This window comes from Pogonomyrmex barbatus, unplaced genomic scaffold, assembly GCF_055798465.1.
Source record: "Pogonomyrmex barbatus isolate J1 unplaced genomic scaffold, ASM5579846v1 scaffold1, whole genome shotgun sequence".
In the NCBI taxonomy this organism is placed as follows: domain Eukaryota; kingdom Metazoa; phylum Arthropoda; class Insecta; order Hymenoptera; family Formicidae; genus Pogonomyrmex; species Pogonomyrmex barbatus.
Window position 1 is genome coordinate 21,799,763 of NW_028297098.1, and position 22,762 is coordinate 21,822,524.

Here is a 22,762-nt window from a genome sequence, read left to right on the forward strand (position 1 = left end):
TGTGTGCGTGCGTGCGTGTGTGTGTGCGTATGTGTGCGTGCGTGCGTGTGTGTGTGTGTGTGTGTGTGTGTGTGTGTGTGTGTGTGCGTGCGTGCGTGCGTGCGTGCGTGCGTGCGTGCGTGCGTGCGTGCGTGCGTGCGTGCGTGCGTGCGTGCGTGCGTGCGTGCGTGCGTGTGTGTGTGTGTGTGTGTGTGTGTGTGTGTGTGTGTGTGTGTGTGTGTGTGCGTGCGTGTGTGTGTGCGTGTGTGTGTGTGTATTTTTGATAATGAGAAAACTCATGTTTGGAGATGACTAGGAGCACTACGAGAGATTAGCGACTGTTTAAAGTATTTAAAACAGTTGCGCTAGGACTTGTAGTAATCATTTTTCTTTTTCTTTAACGTCCGACTAGATTATTTCAAAGCAAGACGGAACTTTCAAGGAATCACTTGAAAGGTCATCGTTGCAAGAGACGTGGCTTTCTGAGCTCTTTCGTGGCAGGAAATGCGAGAACTGTTATCCTTAACGATCGTTTTCCTTTATATCGAAGTCGTGCCGTCCCGTGGGATTACAGTATCCAGACGTAAGGATTGATCCAAGCCGCTTCCCAAGGGTACAATAATATCGATTGTCCACTGCAGCGCTGAATCATCTTATTTTAGCCTCTCCAGATAGAGCCGTTCTGGACATTTCCTTGAAACTACTAAGATAGCTACGAGAATTATATGTGAAAAGCATTAATATTGGTTGTTCGCTGCGTTATTCGCTGGTCTTTTTCGCAGTCTTTCTTGCGATTTGTGGATTGTCTTCATATTCGGCTAAAATTTCTAATAAGATTCTTGATCGAGTAAAGGTAAAAAATAAATCCATATTGGTCTATTATGGCATAAACTGATCAACCTATTGCTCATTCTATCTCTTCCGAATGTATTCTTGCTTCAATTTCAACTATGTCTAACGATATCTTAAATAATACAGAAAAGTGTCATGTAATAATATTTATTACTCTTTACATCGGAGTGGTCCATTTTGATGTCCTCCATATTAAAATGATGCTGTCAACTGGATCATCAAATCATCAAATCAAATAAATGGAAAAACACGACTAATAATTATGTATCATAAGTTACAATATAGAGCCATTATTCTTCTTCTTGCCTCATCAATTCTGATTGACCTCAATTGAGATACACAATTGACGTCTGACAAGATGACAGATATAAAACTGACATTTGTTGTTCATTAGCATTGGAATTGCCATTTCACCTTCTTTTTCAACCTGCCAATCAATAGAATATCTTGACTAATACACTCAGCACAGACTTCTAACTGCATAATTAGCGCGAAGAACAGTATAGTCGCTGCTCATTATAGCGTGGAATCGCCATTCTCTCTCCTATTCTTCCAGCTATTGCGACCGTTCGACATTCTCGACATTAGACTGGAACTTCTTGCTGGATTCTTGCCTGGGTAATAGACGCAGGAACCGGGACTGGCAGGTCTGCCGCTCTTTAGACTCTGCCTGATGCCGTTGGACATGTGTACGTTGTTGTTCGAACTGATGGTGTTGGCGCGATTTAAGTGGCCATGCCTGATCGAATTTCTTAATTCGATGTTCGTCGTGTTGGTGACGATCGATTCGTCGTACGTCTGGAACTCCGGACTGTCCCGGCCGGGCACGAACAGTCTGGACGAGCAAAAGAGCTTAAGAAATATTCTCTTGAACTTCCGACCGAAGATCACGTAGATGATGAAGTTGATGCTGCTGTTGATGGTCACCAATAGATTGCCGATCTGCACCATCCATTGCGGCGGATCCGCGATGAAGGTCTCGTGCGCGTTCGAGATCATCGGCAGGATGTTGCAGATCAGGAACACGACCACCACGCACAGCAACATCGTCGCCAGACCGATCTCGCGACGCTGGTGACGTGACAGCTGTTGCAAGTCTCTATTCGCCTTTCTGACCTAAAAACGACATACACCTAAAGATATATTATGATATATAAAAACGAATTTTTCTGTTAAAAGAAGAAATCTTTTATTTCTCTTATATAATATTTTGTGTTTTCACACCATATGGATTGATATTAATAAATCTTTATTTATAAAATAAACAATTAAATTAATTAATAATTAATAATTGTATTTTACCATTCCGTTGAGAAATCTAATATTTTATTACGCGATGTAATATTTTTTTACTGTTGCTACGAAAAGGCCATCCTTTTGCATCTATATTTTGCTATAAAAATAAATATTTTATCGTCTTTGATATGAAAAACTAAAGTCCACGAAAGAAATATGTATTTAATAAGCGTCAATGGCGCTTCTTTTAACGAGGATTACGGAAGTAAGTTTACTCATCTCGTGAGACTAATAATATGGAATTACTGTATTATAAGTTTCGCAAAACATTCTGGGCAGGATTTCTGACGTTAAATTCCCGAATGTCGTTCGATGGTATAATTCACGGTGACAAGTAATGCTAACTCCAAAAGTGGGGTCATGCTAACTCCAAACACTGTGAAAAAAAAGAAGATCGATTATCGCCTTTGAAAGAACGTGACTAATTACAGGACCGACGAACAGTTAATGAGCGAGTTCGTGTTTTGTTGGGATACTATGAAATAGGCAACGCAATTTCCCTCGTGAACAAAGAAAAACTTTAGAAAAATGAGATGAAGAAAAACATGACAACTCTTTAGTGGGTTTAATTAAATGGGTTAAATTAAGTTTACGTATATCAAATTAAACGTATTAATATTTCTTAAATTTAAAGAAAAAAATTGAAAGACAGTAATAAATAAAAAAATATATAATAAATTTATTTATCATCTATATATACAAATTTATTTAATTTGTATGTGTATATATATATATATATATATATATATATATATATTAAATAAAATTATAATTTTGTAAATTAATTATTATAATCTTTTGAAAGATTTCCCAGAATTTAAAAAATTTCTAAAAAGTATATTTGCAACTTTTAGATTTCAATTTATTACAAAATTTGACCAGTATAATTTCTCAGATCTATTAAATTCTTGTGTAAATACACTTTTTGGACAAAAGTTGAAAGGGATAAAAAAGTTGGCGAAAAGTTTGCCACATTGAGATTATAGTTCTAATGGGTCCCTCGCGACGCAATGTAAAAAATGGCAATGGCACCCCAGACATATTGTAGCCGCTGTTGTAGCGAATCACATATTATTTCGGTGCAAAGTTATGTGAAACACATTGTGTTCGCACTGGTCCCTGGTGTGACGTACCTTTAACCGTGTCTGACCCCCTTTTTTTTTTTAGATTTACAATTGTTCTTCAAAGACAAATATCTCGCGACGAAGTTTGCGAGAAATCGGATATTTTGTCTTTTAGATTTAGTCATGAAAGATTACTGTAACATTTTCAAAACGATATTTGTGGCGATATTTCAGAGACATATGTTTATACATTTGTTAAATCCTAGTTGATGTATCATAGTTATATAGTATAAAACTTTGATATTGAATATCAATAAGTTAAAAGATATTTTAAAACATCTACGTACATTATAAAATATTACAGGACATAATTAAAAATTTAAAAGTTAAAATATTATTACAATATTTATATATTGGAATATTCAATTTCCCTTTGCATTAAATTTTAATGATAGATTTTCATTAATTCAAAATTAATTCAGATTTCTTAATAAGAGATTGCTTTTGAAATATTAATGAATTAGAAATTAACGATTAACGATTAACGATATCTAATGTATTGCACGACGTGCAAGAGAAGAGAAGCTAATTTACTGACAATTAAATTCTAAGATCTGATATATTCTTAGATATTCTTATGTTGCGGCGTGAAATATTACTTTGTCTAGAAAGGAAGCTTACTATTTATCTAACTTCGACATAAGAATCTGGTTTGGATTCCTTCTTATAAAAACTGTCAATATACTCGCGTTGTATCTTCCGCTATCGGCGGAATGCCGCTCTATGCTGGGGAAAGGATCTTTGTGCGATAATATTTTCTCTGCGGAAAACAGGGGCGAGGGCGTTAAAGAGGGACGTTCGATTCGCGCGTGTAAAATTCAGAACTTTCGAGTTTTGCGTCCGTCGCATATATTTCACATTTGGACATTCCACCTTGTACCTTTGTATCGTTCCTCCGCGCTTGTTCCGCGGCTTCCAAATTCGCCCACTCGCCGTACTTGAGAGTGCAGCAAGAAAGCGCTGAATAGATGCCAGACGGGCACCACGATATTTTACTACAGGCCAAACGGGGCGGAACGTAAAAAGAAGAACGCCTGGGATCTCGGTATACGAGAATGAATTAATCTCGGGATTTCGGTTGCGGAGCTTCGGGATTGCGGTAGCTTCCCGAAAGACCGGGGTGTAACGATCGAGATGAGGGTGAATCTCATCCGGAAATAATTACGAAGCAAATCAAGGAGAATTGCTGATAATAAAAACATGACAATTACAGCTATTTCGGGAAGGACACAGGTCAATTGACGCGGCACGAGCAGATGTATAATTCATAATGATGTATGATTTATGAAATAATGGAACGTGCAATTTATATAGAATAGGTCTCAATATCCCAATCATTTTCACGTATTTCTAATATGTCAAATATAAGTTTAAACTAATTAAGCGGAAAGCTGTGTATGAAAGCGTAATAATTACATTAGAAATAATTTGCCTAAACTGATAAAATGATTGACGTAACAGTAGATAGATGGAAATAATTTTGCATCATATTATCTAAATTACATATTCATTGCAATATATTCCAATTTTCATTAAGAAATCGAATTAAATAAGCACGTTAGAAAGACTGAAAAAGAAGGAATACAAAAAAAAAGAAAAACAAGAAAATACAAGAACAACCAAAAATTTCAAGTATTTTAAATTAATCCTCAGATATTAAAGATCGGACCTTTGCAACTTCACACCACAAATTCTTTTTTTTATCTCGGTTTGGCTTTTTTGCATTTTTTTTTTAATTTTGCGGTTTCCATACCACGAGAAAGCGAATTATGTGCTTGCCTGCTAAAATAATTACTACGGCGAAGTGACGGTGTTAATTATCGTGTTAAGACTTTGTGTCGCTCTAGCGAATTATTATGCGCGTTGCGTGTCGTTAAATTGCTCCGGATTACCATATTCGGTTCATTCAGTACAAGCTCTACACGTAGAATATTATAAATTGTTAGGAAAAAAAAAATTATTACCCATTAAAGTATATAGGCACATATCAACAATACAATGCAATATGTCAAGCTTCAAAGAACAGAGAAGGCAATTGCTCGGCGAACTCAATCTTAGGAGAATAATGATAATTTTTATTTTATTGAATTTATATATATATATATATATAAATTTGAAATTAATTGTTATATCACGAACGTGCCGTTATTTTTAACGGACTTATATAACTCAGCAGTTCAAAACTATTTTAATAAATCGATAATAATATAATTTGAAGTATAAGCAGATATATTTCGAAAAAAAAATATGTAATGCGAATCACATCTTCTTGCAAATGTTGGGTCATGTAAATATATATGGGTCAAATATCCTTAGTTGGCACGAACATAAGCGTTTTCATCCCGTTGTTCGTCAACGGGCTGTTGAGTCACGTCCGTCCACCCTCTCACTCATGAAACAGACGGGTTACCTTGACCCTAAAGAAAATTTTTCAAAATATTGTTTAAAGAATATAAAGAACGCAATCATAATAATAAATTTTATTTTTTCAGGAAATTATTAAACTAAATTATTAAACTGAACCAAATTTTTGAAATATACAAACAAATAAAAGTGCTAATATTTTTTTATTCATTTATTGAAACTATCATTTTTATCAAATTTTTTTTATCGACGAAGGCGAAAGTATTTCCTCTTTACTCTATTCGCGTGTTTTGTACTCGCTTTAGTTGCGATTTCTCGTCAGAACGAATAACGTCAAGAAACCACAACTCGAGGAAGTAAGAATTCCAAGATTGTGTGCCTTCTTCTTCATTTGTCGCATGAGCATTCTCGTTGAAATCGCACTTTCATTCGCATTAAGTCCGTGAAAGTTGCCCCGCAGAATATGTCACTGAAAATCGTGTCCTGATCCTGGAATTAAGGACGAAGTTTGCAGACGCTAAAGTTTCGCGATAAGAGAAAGCTGAGGGAAATAGTTGTCCTTCGACGCTTTGTAATTTCAGATCTTTAAAAGTCGTACGGATCCAATTCAATCCTGCAGCTTTTAGATTTTATCGCAAAGATAATACGTGCCTCGATTTTGCAAATGCATATTACGGAAAAGAATATATCTTACCGTATAGAAGAATATATCTTACCGTATAGAAATAGTTTGAAATTGCAAAGATAGCCTTTAATCTACGTCAAATTTTTTAATTATGTCAGTTTTTACTTTTCGCTTTTATTGCCGATTAAAAAAAGAAGCAAAATATATTAAAACACACAAAATTATCATTCTGTTTTGATATCGAGATTACGATTCCAACTTCTCTGGCTGGTTTTATAATCCTGCTTATTATTATACTATAAAGTTAGAGAGAAGAAGTTGTTTCGCAATATTTAACATACGTTAACTTTTAGCTGTAAATGTTTCACGTATTTCGCCCGGAGTACAAGGAGGAGAAGAAAGAGAATAATATTGCTTGTGTCTGCAGCTGCAGTCATGCGGTCCGCCGAAGTGGCACATGTGAAAGCAGTCGTCCATGAATTTCATTGCCCTCATACGTGCTCGTGAATTCTAAGCGTGTGCTCGTGTATCAAAGAGACTTATACACTTTGAGTAACTTTATTGGTTTCGTCGCTTCGATATGCGTATCGTATTATGCGTATTTTATATATCATATAACCGGCCTGTTACGCGAAACTTATTGCACCATCGGCCCGTCGGCTACCCACCCTCTCTCGTTTTTATCATGACTTATTGCGAATTCTAAAAAGAAGTTTTAATAAAACGGAGTGGTAACTTCGGAAAATGTTAGTTCTATCGGGAAAACTCGCTACTGCTGACAAGCTGTTCGATATCTCGCGGTTTAATCCGGTTCTGCCTCGTGTTTTGTTTTGGGTTGTCAACGCTTGCCATGTTTTTCGCCAGCCCGGTTTGAAATTTGACGATCACAGACATTTTTCACACGTTAAAATAATAATAGTTCCTTCTATTTTGTTTTCTTATCATTTTTTATTATAATTATCTGTCAATCATTCATCGATTCTGTTTAATTTATATCCGGAATAAATTGGATTAAAAATAAAATTCGTTCACGTGTATAATAAATTGTTATTTTTATTACGTACATTATTTTTCATAAAGCTTCATTAAGTAATAAAGTATTATTATTTTAGCGAAATAATAATTCGGATTTATGACGATGTTGGGTTTTACTCACGTTACTCACCCGTCGATAAATGGCCGTATTAAAAATCACCAGCATGATGAATGGGATCATGTAGTATACGAAGAAGTACATCCAATGAATATACAGGGTAACATAATATTCGTTGCTTCTCAGTTCGGTTGGATAAACACAGTACACCGTAATATTATACTTCCAATGCTTCTCGTTGTACACCTCGATTTCCCAAAATCTAAAGACATTCTAAGATTAACTTCACTAGTAAAAAGCATAATAATTTTAACTTGCCTAATCAACTGACTACAAATTCCCTTCTTTTTTTCCATCATTTTTTTTGTCCAACTCTTTTCACAATGAATATTTTTATATTATATTATTTTAAACGAGAAAGAAAACCTCAACATTTTATTGCAATTATTTTACAATCAAAGCTTAAAACAAAGAGTTTAAAATTAAAAAGTTGAAAACAATTATTTTCTTATATATACCAATTTTACATTTTCTGGACGAGTATGTATAGAGAATGAACAACATTGTACCGATTACTTACTTGGGTAGATTGTAAATAAAGGCGAAGATCACTATGACCAGCACAGCCACTTGAGCCCGACCATAAGTGCAAAAGGATCTGGCTTTCAATGGATGGCAGACCGCGATGTACCTCTCTAAAGTCACCGTTAACGTCAGGTATACCGTCACAAATTGCGCAATGCAGGCCAGGGGATATAGATACCTGATGATCTTCGGATAAACAATAAATTTATAGTCGAATAATGCGCCTGTATACGTGTAGATTACTGGCAATCCGTAGATTAACACCTGTAAATAATTTGCATATATGTATAATAAACGAATGAAAACTTTTGCCGGCTTCAAGCTTCCTTTCGCTCATTCATGTTTGGCTTTTATAATTTTTAATTGACAAATAAATAAAGTATAAATTAATAAAATAGATTTGCTTTTATAATTAAACTCGATATAAATCTTTGTATTCGTGTTTATCAAAAATATTCCGTTTTAATTATATTTTACTTTTTGCAAATATTATTTGCAGAAAATTTTTTGTCAAAAATAGACAATCTTTCTATTATTTCTATTATAAGACGCAATTATTTGCATGCGGATATGTGTCATCTTTACGTTTGCGACATTTGAATATACAAATAGTTAATCAGCTGGTAAGAAGGAGCGCGAGATCGGAGGGGTTTGCTTTAAATAATTAATTAATAACAGAGTCGATTTGTATAAGGTTTGTGCAGCTACAAGGTGAAATCTTATACGAGCGTTTCGCTCTATCTCTTTTAAAACGGAAGATCCTGTTTATCATGACTGCGTCTGTTAGTCTTGACTTTATCTATGAAAACGCGAAACCGCGTAAGACGCCGCAACTTATTTACATAAGCTCGTCGTGTGATCTATATTGTTCTACGACATCCTGATGGGCCATGTATTTTCAGTGACATTACTTTTTCTTCCTGTCATGAATCTATATTGACAGGGACATTGCTACAAGAATCATCAAATATATAATAAAATTGTACTACATAAAAAAGATAAATTTAATCCTTAATATTAGTTTTTTATCATATGATATATATTTTTAATATTATAAATAATTATAATTTTCAATAAGGGAATTATCTTCGAGGAATGATTTACAGTTATATTATAAAATATTTTTAAAATAAATTTTTTTCATGTGTGACATTTACACCTTCTATAAAATAAACTATAAAATTTTTTTTCGAAATTGTGTGTGGTATCTCATATAGCTTTTTTAAATAATGTATGTAGTAATTGTAATTAAACATAATCACAATTTATTCAGTTCACTTTTTTATTATATTTTTATTATATTTAATTATTTTATTTTTATTATATTTAGTTATTTTATTATACACTGATACTATATGTATTTTTTTACGGAGGAATTTTAAGATTTAAATAAAATTAAATTTAATGATGCAAATTACAAAATTTAGACGGAGTATTTCTACAGTGTTCTTTGCAACGAATTTTCTTTTCCACATTAATTTGCAGACACGTAATTCGTATACAGTCACATATGTATATCAGAGGTAAAAATGCGAGAGCAGAGATAAAGATAAATTATATGTTTAGAGAAATAGCTGAAATTATACGAGATAAACTGGAATGCGCTACTGGGCTGTATTAAAGAGAATTTATTTTAATGAAAAGCTCGTCGTATTAATGAAAGGCTACATCGTAAATTTACGAGTATGAAACAGGGGATTAAAAATGAAATTAAAAGAGAGAGGTCTGATTTCTGTAACAAAGTATTAGCCTATGATACGTTTCATTGAAAATTGAATTTCGATATTTAACATTCGTTATCGTACGTCAAACTTTATTAATCTTTTCAGACTCTTAACTACTTTGGTTAGTATGGCGAGGATTAATTGTCAGCTATAATGAAGGCTAGAATTTTATATTTTATAATTTTACTCTTTCCTTAGTGAAAGATATTGGTACGATGGATGTTTCGAAATAATTTAATGGAAAATTATTATTTGTATAAGATAAATTAAATTTATGAGTTTACGTTTTTCCACAATAAACTGTAATAACAAATCAATTTATCAGAATATAAACAATAATTAAAAAATATAAGAAATATGAGATACGTTGTATATTTTAAATTGCCTCTCTATATAAAATTGACGTTCAGAGATTTAACATAGTGATTACATTTTCCGGCTTAATTCTCTATTTATTTTAAGTTTACAAGAGTTTACGATGGCGTACTTTTGTTAAATTTAAAATTTTTATTATATATAACACTAAATATATAATACTAAAATATTAAATATTCATAAAATAATCCTTGAAATAAAATATGATTAAATTAAGATGCGTCTACAATTAAATAAAAGATAAAATTTTGCAATAGAGCCGTACAGCTTAACGCTGAAAAGTCCTTCCATTCATCATTCTGAAACTATCAGTGGGTTAACTATAAAATATTTAATAAACGATATTATTCTGCATTTTGTCATCGCATGTCGTGTTTGCGTCGCGCTTGCGATAATTCTCTCGCAGCATCCGGGAAAACATCTCGTATATTCAATAAAAAAGGATTAATCTGAAATTCGTGCTTTGTCTGAAAAGTTGGCTCCTATCACTTTCAACATGAGCGACCTCGATTGTTTTGAGAGCTATTGTTAATAAGAGATAACGGTAACAAGGCGAAGGCGATAAGCCCTTCGAAATACAGCCCCATGACTCGGGAACGATACGTTGGATGCACTTTTTTTTTTTGAAAAATTTTATCTGATACGCATGATTGATTGGCAGTGGCCAGACGCGACGACGGTAAACGCTGGGTCATCCGATGGCAATTACGAGGCGTTCCACGATCCTATCGAGAATCGTTTCTGGTCGTGTGTGCCAATTAAACATTGATTTTCCGTACGGCGAGTTGCGATTCATCAAACGTCGCAATTATTTGCGGACCCTGGGGAGAAAAGCGTTTGAGCAAGTGCGTCTTTAAGTTTCATGAAAATAAGATTTTTTTTTTTTAGAATACACAGAATGTGAATAGAAAGATATTTGCATACATATTACATTTTAGTTGAATTTAATAAATAAATCACACGGGTACACATGAAATATTCATCATATCATTGACTCTGTAATATATATATATATATTATATTACTTGTTCCAATATTGCATGTGAAACGTATTTACATTTAATCTATGGTTTTTTTTTTAAAGAACACAAATGATTCTTTTTAAATATTATTAATAAAAATATTTATTAGATTGATATTAATATCCGATTAAATGATATAAATTAATTGAGTTTAAAATCTACTATTTTATTAAAGAATAAAATATTCTTTAAAAGATGTTAAAGCTAATATTAATTTCGGTACAATAAAAATTTTTTTTCATATTATTTCTTTATAATAAGGGTGAAAAGTGGCTCGCTTACTCAAGTGGCTGTTAACTTTGATTGTTTCTTTTACGGTAAACGCTATATTCCGCGGCATTTCACAAACATGCACAATAATTTTACCATATAAAATTTAACTCTGCATTAAAGCGAATTCATAAAAATGTTTACGAAGTTAAATGAAGTATCAAGCATGTTTTCCATTACGTAATTTCCAATTTCTTTAAACTGTGCCAAGAAATAAAACGTTGCATAAGCAAATCACAATTTTCCGCACATTCATTAACCATTCATTAGTTCTTTAAAGATTATACTTTATTTATTCTCAGCTTTTCAAATCGCGCTTTTGCGCAGTTCGTGTTTTGAGTGTACTTCTTTTTTTCTCTAAAATTTAAATATATCTATTTTTCTTTTCGCGTAAAAAATACAAAATGTAAATGTTAAAAGAAACTTACTGCAATGATGATGAGCACTGTGTCACATCTGGCAAGTCCAATCAGCAGATAATTAATGGACGATTTCATTTGCGGGCGCGATAGGATGATCATCGATATCGCATTTCCGAAAATCCCGAAGAGGCCAATCAGGTTGACAAATATACCATAAATAATGAAGTCGGGCAGGCCATTGGTATTGGTCTGCTGACCGCATTCGAGCAGTCCGCTGTTGCTGCTGCTGCTGAAGTTCTGCAAGCTGAATCTACCAGCATCGTAATAATCGGAAACGACCATTGCCGTCGTCTCCGTCGAACTTATTCCCATCGTTCAGCCTCACAATTTTCTACTTTCTTCCCCGATTTTGCGACTGGCGCTCGTCTCTTTACGTTACCATTCTCGCGAGCTCCTCCCTTTCTTCTTTTATTTATCTTCAACTCTGCTCGAAGAGCACTCCGCGTTCTTCAAGTTTGTCAACTGCAAATTATTCATATAATTTTTTACTTAATTGGTCTTTTTCATTATCGCTTTGTTGTAACGTACAATTAATTGATAATAACGATAAATAATAGATCAACTACAATATGCAATTATATATCAATTTATTATATATCAATGAATTGAAAGTTATCAATAAAAAAAATATACAGTTGAAAAAATTAAAAGTATTCCTGACTTGTTAAATATTTTTATTTTAAAAAAAACATGGGTATAACTTAAAATTATGTTAACATAGATTATTCATTTTGTACAGAGTACGTGACTTTTTCGAGATTCAATTCTTTCTTCGTGTATATAAAAATTTCATGATTTTTGTGCATTTTTAACATTCTTCTTCGATTTAATTTTTATCAAAGTTTGTATATTAGAAATACTTCATATATGATAAAAGAAAAAATTTGTATATTCGAGAGATTCTAAAAACTTGCAATCACTAACCTTCTCCGTGGAAAGCTTTGAGACATTTTATCGCAGAAAAAAATAAACTAGCTTTTACCTTTGTTATCAGATATCAACTCGTCGTGCTGTCTTTCAAAGTCGGAAAATCTTGAAGCGCAGTATCATAACGTCGATCTCTCACCATCCCGATTTATCTTGCTCTATACATTATCTTCGATCATGTTTCGTGAGAGAAATTTGGATCGATCTTATCGTTTCTGTAGATAGTTCTGCGTAGATGCTTTTACGATGTATCGCTGTTTTAAGACGAACCGCGAGTTGTTTTGCCATCCGAATTTTTTGTCTCAGGAATTTGAGCGACCGTCTGCAAACTGAAAAGCAGAAAATATAGTCTGTTACATTTTTCCAAAACACTGCATTATCTATACGTTTTTCTGGATAAAAGAAATTAAACATTTTTTAGTCTATAATAATAAAGAAATATATAACATATAATATAAATAATATAATAAATTATATAAAAATATCTAAATATCCATAAGCAACAAAATGTGCAGCGTAAGTAATGGTAAGACTTGTAGATTTTTAATATTTCATTTTATATTAAAGAACTTTCAATTATTTGCTTCATACATTTGTTTCGAGCATTTTCAGTCTTTATTACAATTTTAAGGGTTCATTTCAAATTACCAATTCATCGAGCCCATATCGTCGACTGTATACACGACCATTAGAGGCATTCGTTACGACGTTTGTCCGAGCCTGAATTTGTTGACAAGATTCCCTCTACCTTGCCTGTCGACAGTACGAATTATAAGAAGTCGCGATAGGTCGTCAGAATAAAGAATTTCTCGCTTTCAGTATGTATTGGAAATCTCGATCGAGTGAGTTCGTCAATTCAAGGGAGACTTTGTACAGTGAAATACTAACGAATGATAATTGGATTCATCTCTCAATCGGCCTATTCTCGACTAATTTCTCATCGGGAAAATTTCTCTGGCTACTTCTTGGTGTCACTTAGGTCACGCGCATACGATCGGTATGAGAACATTTATTTAAGAAACGAAAGTGTAGTTTATCATCTGATATTGTACTGTAGCACGATATTATAAATTCGCCATTATCTCATTTTAGACGACGACTTTCGGGCTTATTTCCGGACCGGAAAGTAAATGTGAGTATTCAGCGCTAAATAGACATTAATTAAATCTCTTCGCCGTTGGCGATATACATGCAATTATGAAAAGTAACGATTTTCTATCTTGTACTTGAATATTAAATTACTCTTGAATTATATCTTAGTGAATATTTAGATTATGACAAATATTATATTCATACGAATACTCGAATTACCTAACGGATCGGAAATAAAAGGTAACGTCATCCACCAACGGACTGTTCAAACAATTGTCATGCAAATAAAGAGTAATTTTACTAAGCCCGATGATCGTAACGCGGTCACACAGCGCGAGTTAGTGACGTAATCGAAGGCTCTTTTTCGCCACTTATCCCGCATTAATTCGTTACATTGTGCACCTCGTAATCTCGGGGTTGGGTTAGGCTGGGATCGTCGGGGGCGAGAAGATCTCGCTTTCTGCGACGACCGTGACGGATTCGATAAGGGCGCGATTACGTGGTTCGTCACGCGTGCATTTCGCTTCCGTGCATATTGCAGGCAACACATACACGCATAAAGGTGCATCTTGCATGCGATACCGATTGCGTTGTGTCGGCACGGCTGATCGCACCGGCGACGTTCACGTCCGTTTCGAAGGGAATTCTATGACACTGCGTGTGCTGACGACGCGGCTGTATGTATCGGCAATTGCGGTATACGTACCCGGTTTCCGCATCACCGATCTTGCGGTCACGGTTTTCCGCGTTTCCGATCATCTCCGTTTCAATTTGCGACAATATCTCGTACCGTTTGCCTTGCGGGCTAATAAAAGTGACCGTGGCCTTCACCATTCCTAGCGTTTACAAATACGAAAGGTTATATATATAAATAATTTATAGTTTAACGCAATAGTTTATATAACTGTTAAACATCAAATCAGTTTATCAATTGCAATCTTGTCTTTTGTTTGTTACAGTTTCCAATATTACATTTACCTTCTTTATTTTCTATAATTATGCCAACACGAATCATTATTGTAATAATTAATTACAACTTTGATTACAAAAATAATCAAAATTATAATTATTATTGCGATTAGATGAGAGGATAATTTCTGTATCCTCTGGGAAATGTTTATTGATATGAAACATTGATATCAGCATAAGGTTGATTAATTCCACGTAATTGTTATTCAAAGAAAGAAAATAAAGAAGGTAAATGTAATATTGGAAGCTGTTATATAAACTATTTATATATATATAAAATTAAATATACAAATGTACTATTAATATCGTATATGTAGTGCAAGCTAAAAATATATATTTTTAGCACGTATTTGTATTGTTGAGCCATCACGAGTGCGTGACAGTATGATAAAATTTTTTGGTTTTTTTCTTTTAAATTTAATAGAAAGTTTCTAAAATTTTTTATGCGGCTAAGGTATATTCCCAAGAAAAATCGATCTTTCCTTTTCGATAAATATATAAAAATCTGACATGCGCCTACAGTCCGCGCGTACTATAAATCCTCATAAATATCTTTTGACATTTGGAGCAAATTGGGGTCGTCGAGATTAATTCTGCAGATATCACCTATACACAGTATCGTACTCGCCTCTTCGATGTTCTACTCACGCCGACTCCCTGATTCGCTATGGGGGTCTAAATAAATCCCCAACTGTAAATTACCCCGCGTTGCGCTCTTCACCCGTCAATTAAAGACAAAAACCAATTTGCTCCGGCTGATCTGATTCCACCCGCCGGGTGGTCGACAAAATACTCGTCGATCAATTTATTTTTAAACTTTCCACCTTCCCTCCGCCTCGTGGAGACGTCATCGAACGCGAGAAAGTTTTGCGAATCGCGGTGTTTTTCACATCGAGGAATCGGAGGAATACCCTCTCTAAGTTTTTCGATCTTGGCAAGTGTCGATGTCTAGGAACGTCGAGATGCTGGCCACCTCTTTGATTACATTGCGTAATAGCGATATTTGTGCGCGTCCGAACAGAAACGCACGCGATTCGCGCTTCACATGAAACATCGTGCCGAGATCCGCGCATGCCAGAATAAATTCGCGGTAATTCGAGTGCTCGTCTCATCGCATGTACAATTAGCGAATCTGAATTATAACGTACATACTGATTTGTTTGAAAAAAAAAAATCGATTTAATAATTATATTTATACCAAATAAAAATACCATTAATACGAAATATCATTGTTGCTGCATATATTTTTTATATTAGAAAAAATTGAATATTATTTATATTTATATTTGTTAATTAATTTATGTACATTACATATTTCACGTGCATACGTGAAGAAAAAATGATAGCTGACATGTGTTCAGGAGACTATCTTGAATTCCGAATTTTAGCTCTTTAGACTGACGCTATCTATTTTTCATATAAAACATGCCATGTCGTCCTTTCTCCTCATTTTAAGGCATCGGCACGAGCCGAGAGCAAAAAATACAATACTTCTTCGCATCGTATAAGGGATATATTCAGAAAGGTTCTTCCATTGTGCGAGTCCTCTCAAATAACTTCTTGGTCCCATTTTTACATTCGAATTTTTTTATTCTGTTTTTCTTGAGCTGTATTGCGTTGTCGACGAAAATGACATTTTGCCTTTTTTGTGAAGCCAAACTCGTCTTTCGGACAAACGTCTTTCATAGTATGCTATTGAAGCGATGATTTATATATATTTATATATGTAGTTTACAAATTCATATGATATTTCTGGATAAGAAAACTTTTAGATTATATCTTCTTTTTCTCTTTCTATATAAACCGCAGAATATGGTTTTCTTCAAATTTTTCATTTTTTATGTACTTTCGTGTCTCAAGTATTTTTCGAACGTTAAAGTACTCTTTTTGCAGTTTTGCTCCTATTACACCAAAATGAAATTATCCGATCAAGAATAAAGTTGCATTGTGAAATGGAAGTCAATTGCACAGGCGGTAATAAGGTTTTCTTCCGGTACGAAACTTATCTCTAAAAAGGGCAATAAAATTTATACTATGGAGAAAGAAACTATTAATTTTATTACGCAAAGAAGTTCTTATATCGCCAAGGAGTAATTCCGTTAACTAATTTCTTTATATTGTCAGTTCTAAAAATATTATCATCGCAATTTCATTACAAACATGTTAAAATAATAGATTTTAAAATAGTTTACCTGAAGAGGACAATGGATAAAGCTGTGAGAAAAATTAAGATACAAGGGAGCGCATCTTGAATGCATTCATTTCCGGAGCTGATTTACGAGAAACACGGGTTTAAACGGGTTGAAATGCATCCGACTACAATTTGCGGTTCGCAAGAGATGCATTTTTGTTACGAATTCGGCACAGATTAATTCGAAGTTTTGTTATTACGGCGGCATATCTTTTCCGCCTCGTTAAGCGCGATTTCTACGTTCGCGGGTAGCGATTGCGATTTTTCGGACGAGAAAACATGTCTCGACAAACAATGGTCGACGATATATCCTATCCTTTATTTTATCCTGCGATGTAATGGACTGCTCTCGTTACCATCCTTTTTATTTCCAGCCAAAACTATAGATCCTCTCGAAGCGCAATACGCTAAACATTGTGCATAAGAGCAGCTATTAATTTAAACAAATTTTATTAGAGACTTAAAATCAACGTCGTAATTAAAATCGACTTTGAACAAAGCTTGTTTTATTTTTTGATTAATTTTAGTCATTTTCATTTATACATTCAAGTTTGACCGCTCTCGTGTTAGTGAGGAATAATGAAAGCCGAACGGATTGTTTTCGACTAAAATTCTGCTTCGTCAGATGTCGATAAATCTTTTTTCACACGTTTATTTTGGGGCACTGTGTGCGTGTGCGTGTGCGTGTGCGTGTGCGTGTGCGTGTGCGTGTGCGTGTGCGTGTGCGTGTGCGTGTGCGTGTGCGTGTGCGTGGCGTGTGCGTGTGCGTGTGCGTGTGCGTGGCGTGTGCGTGTGCGTGTGCGTGTGCGTGGCGTGTGCGTGTGCGTGTGCGTGTGCGGTGTGTGTGTGTGCGTGTGCGTGTGCGGTGTGCGGTGTGTGTGTGTGTGTGTGTGTGTGTGTGTGTGTGTGTGTGTGTGTGTGTGTGTGTGTGTGTGTGTGTGTGTGTGTGGTGTGTGTGTGTGTGTGTGTGTGTGTGTGTGTGTGTGTGTGTGTGTGTGTGTGTGTATACACACACGGCATAGTTCAACTGCAGAGGCTCGAAGAATAGTATTTATATCGATGTGCGATAGTCTATTAATATATAGAATACTCGAAAATCACGGTAGTAACACGTATACTAATGACAGTAACCAGAAACTAAAAAATGGGTTGTCTCACTGTCATTAATAGCTCCTGAACTGAAAGTTATAAATCTTCATGTGAGATTTTCTCTTCGTCATAGGAAGTGGATTGTTCACAATTTATTATCGCCGAATATATTTTACAGTTATTTGGTTTTCAATGTAAAAGAATAAAAAGGTATATTTCAATTTTTCGAAGATAAACGTCTATTGAATATTTCCGAAATGAATCATCCCCCTTTCAAGATGAAATAAAATTTATTTTTAGGAAACTATAAAAAAATATTTAAAACTTTTAATTAAAATTAATTTAGAGATACTCAATTCGATCTGAAAAATTAACCACGTGATTCAGTTTTAGAGATATAAAATTTTGTATGCGATATGCTCGCCAGTTAAGTGTTAAGCCGACGGAATGCCACAGACTCGTTAAAGATTGGCACGTACATTTGTCGCTTTTGAAACTTTTATTTACCAAGTAGGTCGCGCCGGTGTTACGCTCAGTTTCGTTGCCCCCACAAAGTGGAGCGGTCAGGAAATGAGATGGGATTAGTGTCAGTTGTAGGTAATAACGCCGAAGCGTGAACGCAGCAGCTGGTACCGGCAGCTCGTTTCCACTGCGGACATTACGGAAGAAAGCGCAAGGCTCCGCTCGGAATCCTATTCTGCTTTGCGTATTTGCATAATTACGTGACTCTGAACCTGCACTGAAACGGCATCAATCTTGCTGTCGAGACTGCGATCGTCCCTGGAATGGAACCGTATTTCTCCGCCTCGTTATTCGGAAGGAACAGAGAGAGAGAGAGAGAGAGAGAGAGAGAGAGAGAGAGAGAGAGAGAGAGAGAGAGAGAGAGAGAGAGAGAGATCTCCCCCTGAAGAATAGTACTTCTGAACAATAGACTTGGATGTAGCAAAAAAGCAGAAGTACCTTTCATTACTTTTAAGTAACAAATAAAACAAATGTTTTCTTCATATGATGCTCTTATCTCGCGATGGAAAATGATGTAGAAAGGAGTTTTCGCAGTGCGAAAAATAGGATCAACGCATCCATACGGATATATTCTGACCATTTACACAGACGGATCGTTAATCCTCGATTAATCGCGCGAGAAGCAACTGAGTCGGACGCTAATTATACTTGATATAATTAGATAAATATACTTGATACTAAATATACTTGATATAATTGATTGACCGAGCAATCTTTTTCCGGGGACGTTTTAAATTCCCTTCTTTTATTCTCACTGCTTCGTTTATCCTCTAACGTAATTATCTTTTGAAAGACTGCTTTAAACAAACGTCGCAGATCTCCGCAGAGATTTTTACATTTGTATTCTTACTTACATGTGTACATTTCTTTGTCATTTTCACCATTTTTAATCCGATAAGGGATGATGGATGAATGTTCTTTTGACGAAGTACATTTCTCCCGATATCAAGTTGTTGATGCGTAAAATCATTCCGTCGTTTGTTATAACTGCAAGCCAGACATCTCGATCGTGGCCGTATAAACAGCGGAATTATTTTCGGTATTTACGATGTCGTCGTGATCCTGTATGCTGCCATCGCGCCTCGTCATTCTTACGCATGACCTATTTTAATGACGGTGATTTGAATGATCATCATTCCAAAAGATTCCTCGCGTCGTTACCTTTCCGGGCGCACTTTTTTCGGCACACGTCTTTCCAAAAGACTTATTCCTCCAGCTGAAAATCATTATCAGCTTTTAAAATTATGATGAATTTAATTGATGTAAAATATCTTTTTGTAAAATATCTTTTTTCATCATTCGATTGAGGCAGAAAAAATCAGAAAAATATCTATAACTGAGAGGCAAGACAGCCTTCAGTGATATTAAAATGCGTTCAGAACGAAGCGCAGACGAATTGGAATTTCCAGTCGCCAGACATTTTCGTCATCTCGACGAGCGTCTGGTGTTTGTTTTAATAAGTGTTAAACGCTTTTGTACGGACAAATGTGTCAACGTACCCTCGTAAATTCGCGCAAAATTCTCGCAGAAATTATCGCGACTATACGTTCCATCAAATCGATCATCACCGCTTTTATAAAGGCCATTTGTTATAAAATTGACGAGCCAAGCACAAGAGGAATGGAGATCTAAAATAGTAACAATCCTGAGGGCTGCTTTTATTAATACTGTTCTGATCACCCTATTCATACTGATTCATACCATGTTCATACCTATTCATACTCCAATTAAATCCTGAATTCATTAGAAACTTTATATATACCGTCACGTAGATGGATAGTTTGGTAAAATTCATTTTCAGAGTTCCTAGCTTTACTTTCTCAAATTTTAGAAATTTTAGAAATTTTAGAAATTTCCCATGGCCAAACTAATGCGTCGCAAATTACACTATAAATTACGTGGAATTATAAGTTAATTTGTAACTGTAATTATACAACAGCTTATATAAAGGAAAATTTATGTGTAAATATATATCTCTGTCATCAAAAATTGTTACTTGAGAATGTAAATATAATTTTTATTAATAATTATAACAATATTGAAACTTTGAATGTAATATGACGCTATTTTTTCAAAAAACAAATAGAAAATATTCAATGCACAAAGAAAAGCGTATGAAACTTTTTTAGTAATATTATTATCATCCTGCAATTGAAAATTCCTTTCACACGAAGACTACTTTATATTGGCAACGTGCGCGTTTCCTCTTTGAGATCGATATTTTCCAACTATTGAACTAAAATATTGGCGCCAACTATTGAAAGCATTCATTCAGCCGTAACCGCGGCTCGATAATTTAATATTATTATGGTCCTGAGGTGAGAACAATATTTGAACAATCTTCATAGCTTACAGTAACTTGCCGTCCCATTTTGATCGAACAGAAAAATGAATGTACATACAGGAAAATTCCATTTTTTTTAAATTCAGACTTTGATTTAGATTGAAGTTTCAAATGCAGGTTCAAACTATGACTGCTTCGCAATCTTTTTGTTGAATATCTTTTACTTGATAATTTTTCAAGAAAAATTAGAGTTTTTTTGAACGTCAAATTTATGATCTTAATATTTTTAAAGGTTACAATATCAAGGAATTGAGTAATTTTTATAAATATTGAAACAAAATTTAAAATAATTTTCTTTAAAAATTGGTATTTTTCTACCCTAGCCTTTATACAAAATTCCAGCTAATGTCCACAAATAATAAATGATCCATTTGATGTTGCAGCGCAAAAACTTTAAAAACTTAAAAAAGTTTCTTTCCGAAGCAATCATATTTAATTTTTCTGAAAAAAAAGTTAGGAAATATCTATTAAGTGTATTTTTTAATTTTTTTTTAAATTAATTACAGGCTTAAGTAATAAAAGCACGAATTATTTAACCATTAATTTAATTTTTAATTAAAAAACAAATAATGTCATAATAATACGTTTGGATACTGTGCAGATAGGGATGAAAAGACGAATGAGGACGAATTCGTTCTAAGCATTAAGCGGAAAGGGCCTATCGTCGACTCGGTAAAATGGTCAGCTGTCGCTTTCGTTACTGCCAAACCCTCTAAAAATAGCCTCTCTCTCCGTCGCGGACTTCTGAGTCAACTATAGGAACTCCTCTGCTAATTTTAATCGCCGAACACTGTCCGTTTTCTGCTATTCGGCGAGAATCTCATGGGCTCTGCGAGACCGCGCGTAGCCTTTGACAATTTCGCGAAACGCGAATGGACATTCTTTCAAACGTTTTTCGTAATTCACATTGCGCCACTTCTTCGTTGAGGGAAACAACGTACATTCGGTCGTGACAAATTAAATCTAAATTAAGCAAGCTGAGTTTAAGAAATAAAAGGAAAAAAAACAATTTATTATTTTGTGTGTTCTTGTATTATAATTAACTTGAAACACTGAGGAAAGTTTCATCCAGTACCTTGACTGGCATTCCAATTCAAGAGAATTTTAAGAACATTACGAATAACAACGGTGAAAACATCGCTACGTATAGGCGTACAAGAATTCTTTTACTTTTCGGAAGAGAAACTTTAATTCAGACGAATAAATTTCAATTTTAAATTTAAATAAGTTTTCCTCTATATACTTGATTATCAGGACATGCTCGGAGTAAATCATACAAGAAATGAAGAAACAAAATCGATCTTAGTTGTAAACTTTTGTCGAAAAAAGAAACAGAAATAAAATTCTAAAAGAATCGATTCTTTTTAGTTTGACACAAGAATCGACCAATGAGAAAAGAAGAAACTGCAAATGTAGATATTAAGTATGGATAAGAGAAATTAAATTATAGTCTAATATTTTGTTTTTTTCTTTCTTCTTTCCTTCCGAGCATACAATTGCCTCGTGCGAAATTAATGTGTGAAGAGATTAAGGCTCTTTTTTTTATTTTAACAGCTTTTCCATCCCGTTAGTAGCGCGAAGCATTTGCGAAGTGCTTACCCGTGATGTAAACTCTTTTTAAGTAGATGTGGTCCGTGAGGTACGAGGCGTGTGTTTACCGAGAAAATCAAGTGTCTTGGCGAAAGGAAATTATTTCTTAATAATAAATCGTAAGATATAGATCATATCAGAGTAAACACGAAGAACAACTCGCAATTCCCATAACAAAAGTGAAAGTCCATTCCATTTCCTATTCTTTGCAATTTAGAATATATATCTTTTTATTTTAATAAGGAAGTATGTAAAAATATAAAGTACAATATATATATATATATATATATATAATAAAATTAAATAT

General features: G+C 34.3%; 2 protein-coding genes across 12 annotated transcripts in view; one reads left to right on the forward strand and one right to left on the reverse strand.

The window, feature by feature from the left end:
- Window positions 1–962: 962 nt before the first annotated feature.
- The window catches only part of FMRFaR (FMRFamide Receptor), a 47,460-nt gene continuing 25,660 nt past the window's right edge, over window positions 963–22,762 (reverse strand). For 2 of the 11 annotated variants that reach the window (XM_089085439.1, XM_089085440.1), the window contains 6 exons: window positions 13,307–13,411; window positions 12,714–12,987; window positions 11,738–12,193; window positions 7,914–8,182; window positions 7,397–7,595; window positions 963–1,947 (listed from right to left, as the gene is read on the reverse strand). In XM_089085439.1, coding sequence (XP_088941565.1) covers window positions 1,348–1,947; window positions 7,397–7,595; window positions 7,914–8,182; window positions 11,738–12,043 — 1,374 coding nt within the window. In that variant the 5' untranslated portion in view covers window positions 12,044–12,193; window positions 12,714–12,987; window positions 13,307–13,411 and the 3' untranslated portion in view covers window positions 963–1,347. Of the gene's footprint in view, window positions 1,948–7,396; window positions 7,596–7,913; window positions 8,183–11,737; window positions 12,194–12,713; window positions 12,988–13,306; window positions 13,412–14,456; window positions 14,587–18,506; window positions 19,309–19,375; window positions 19,738–22,762 lie in introns of those variants that run through there. The other 9 variants (XM_089085434.1, XM_089085443.1, XM_089085436.1 and 6 more) reach the window with 8 other exon arrangements.
- LOC105422867 (uncharacterized) overlaps window positions 13,435–22,762 on the forward strand; it is a 73,485-nt gene continuing 64,157 nt past the window's right edge. Inside the window, exons 1-2 of the mRNA XM_089085433.1 lie at window positions 13,435–13,655; window positions 13,751–13,790. The gene's annotated coding sequence lies outside the window, so the exon portion shown is untranslated. The remainder of the gene's footprint in view (window positions 13,656–13,750; window positions 13,791–22,762) is intronic.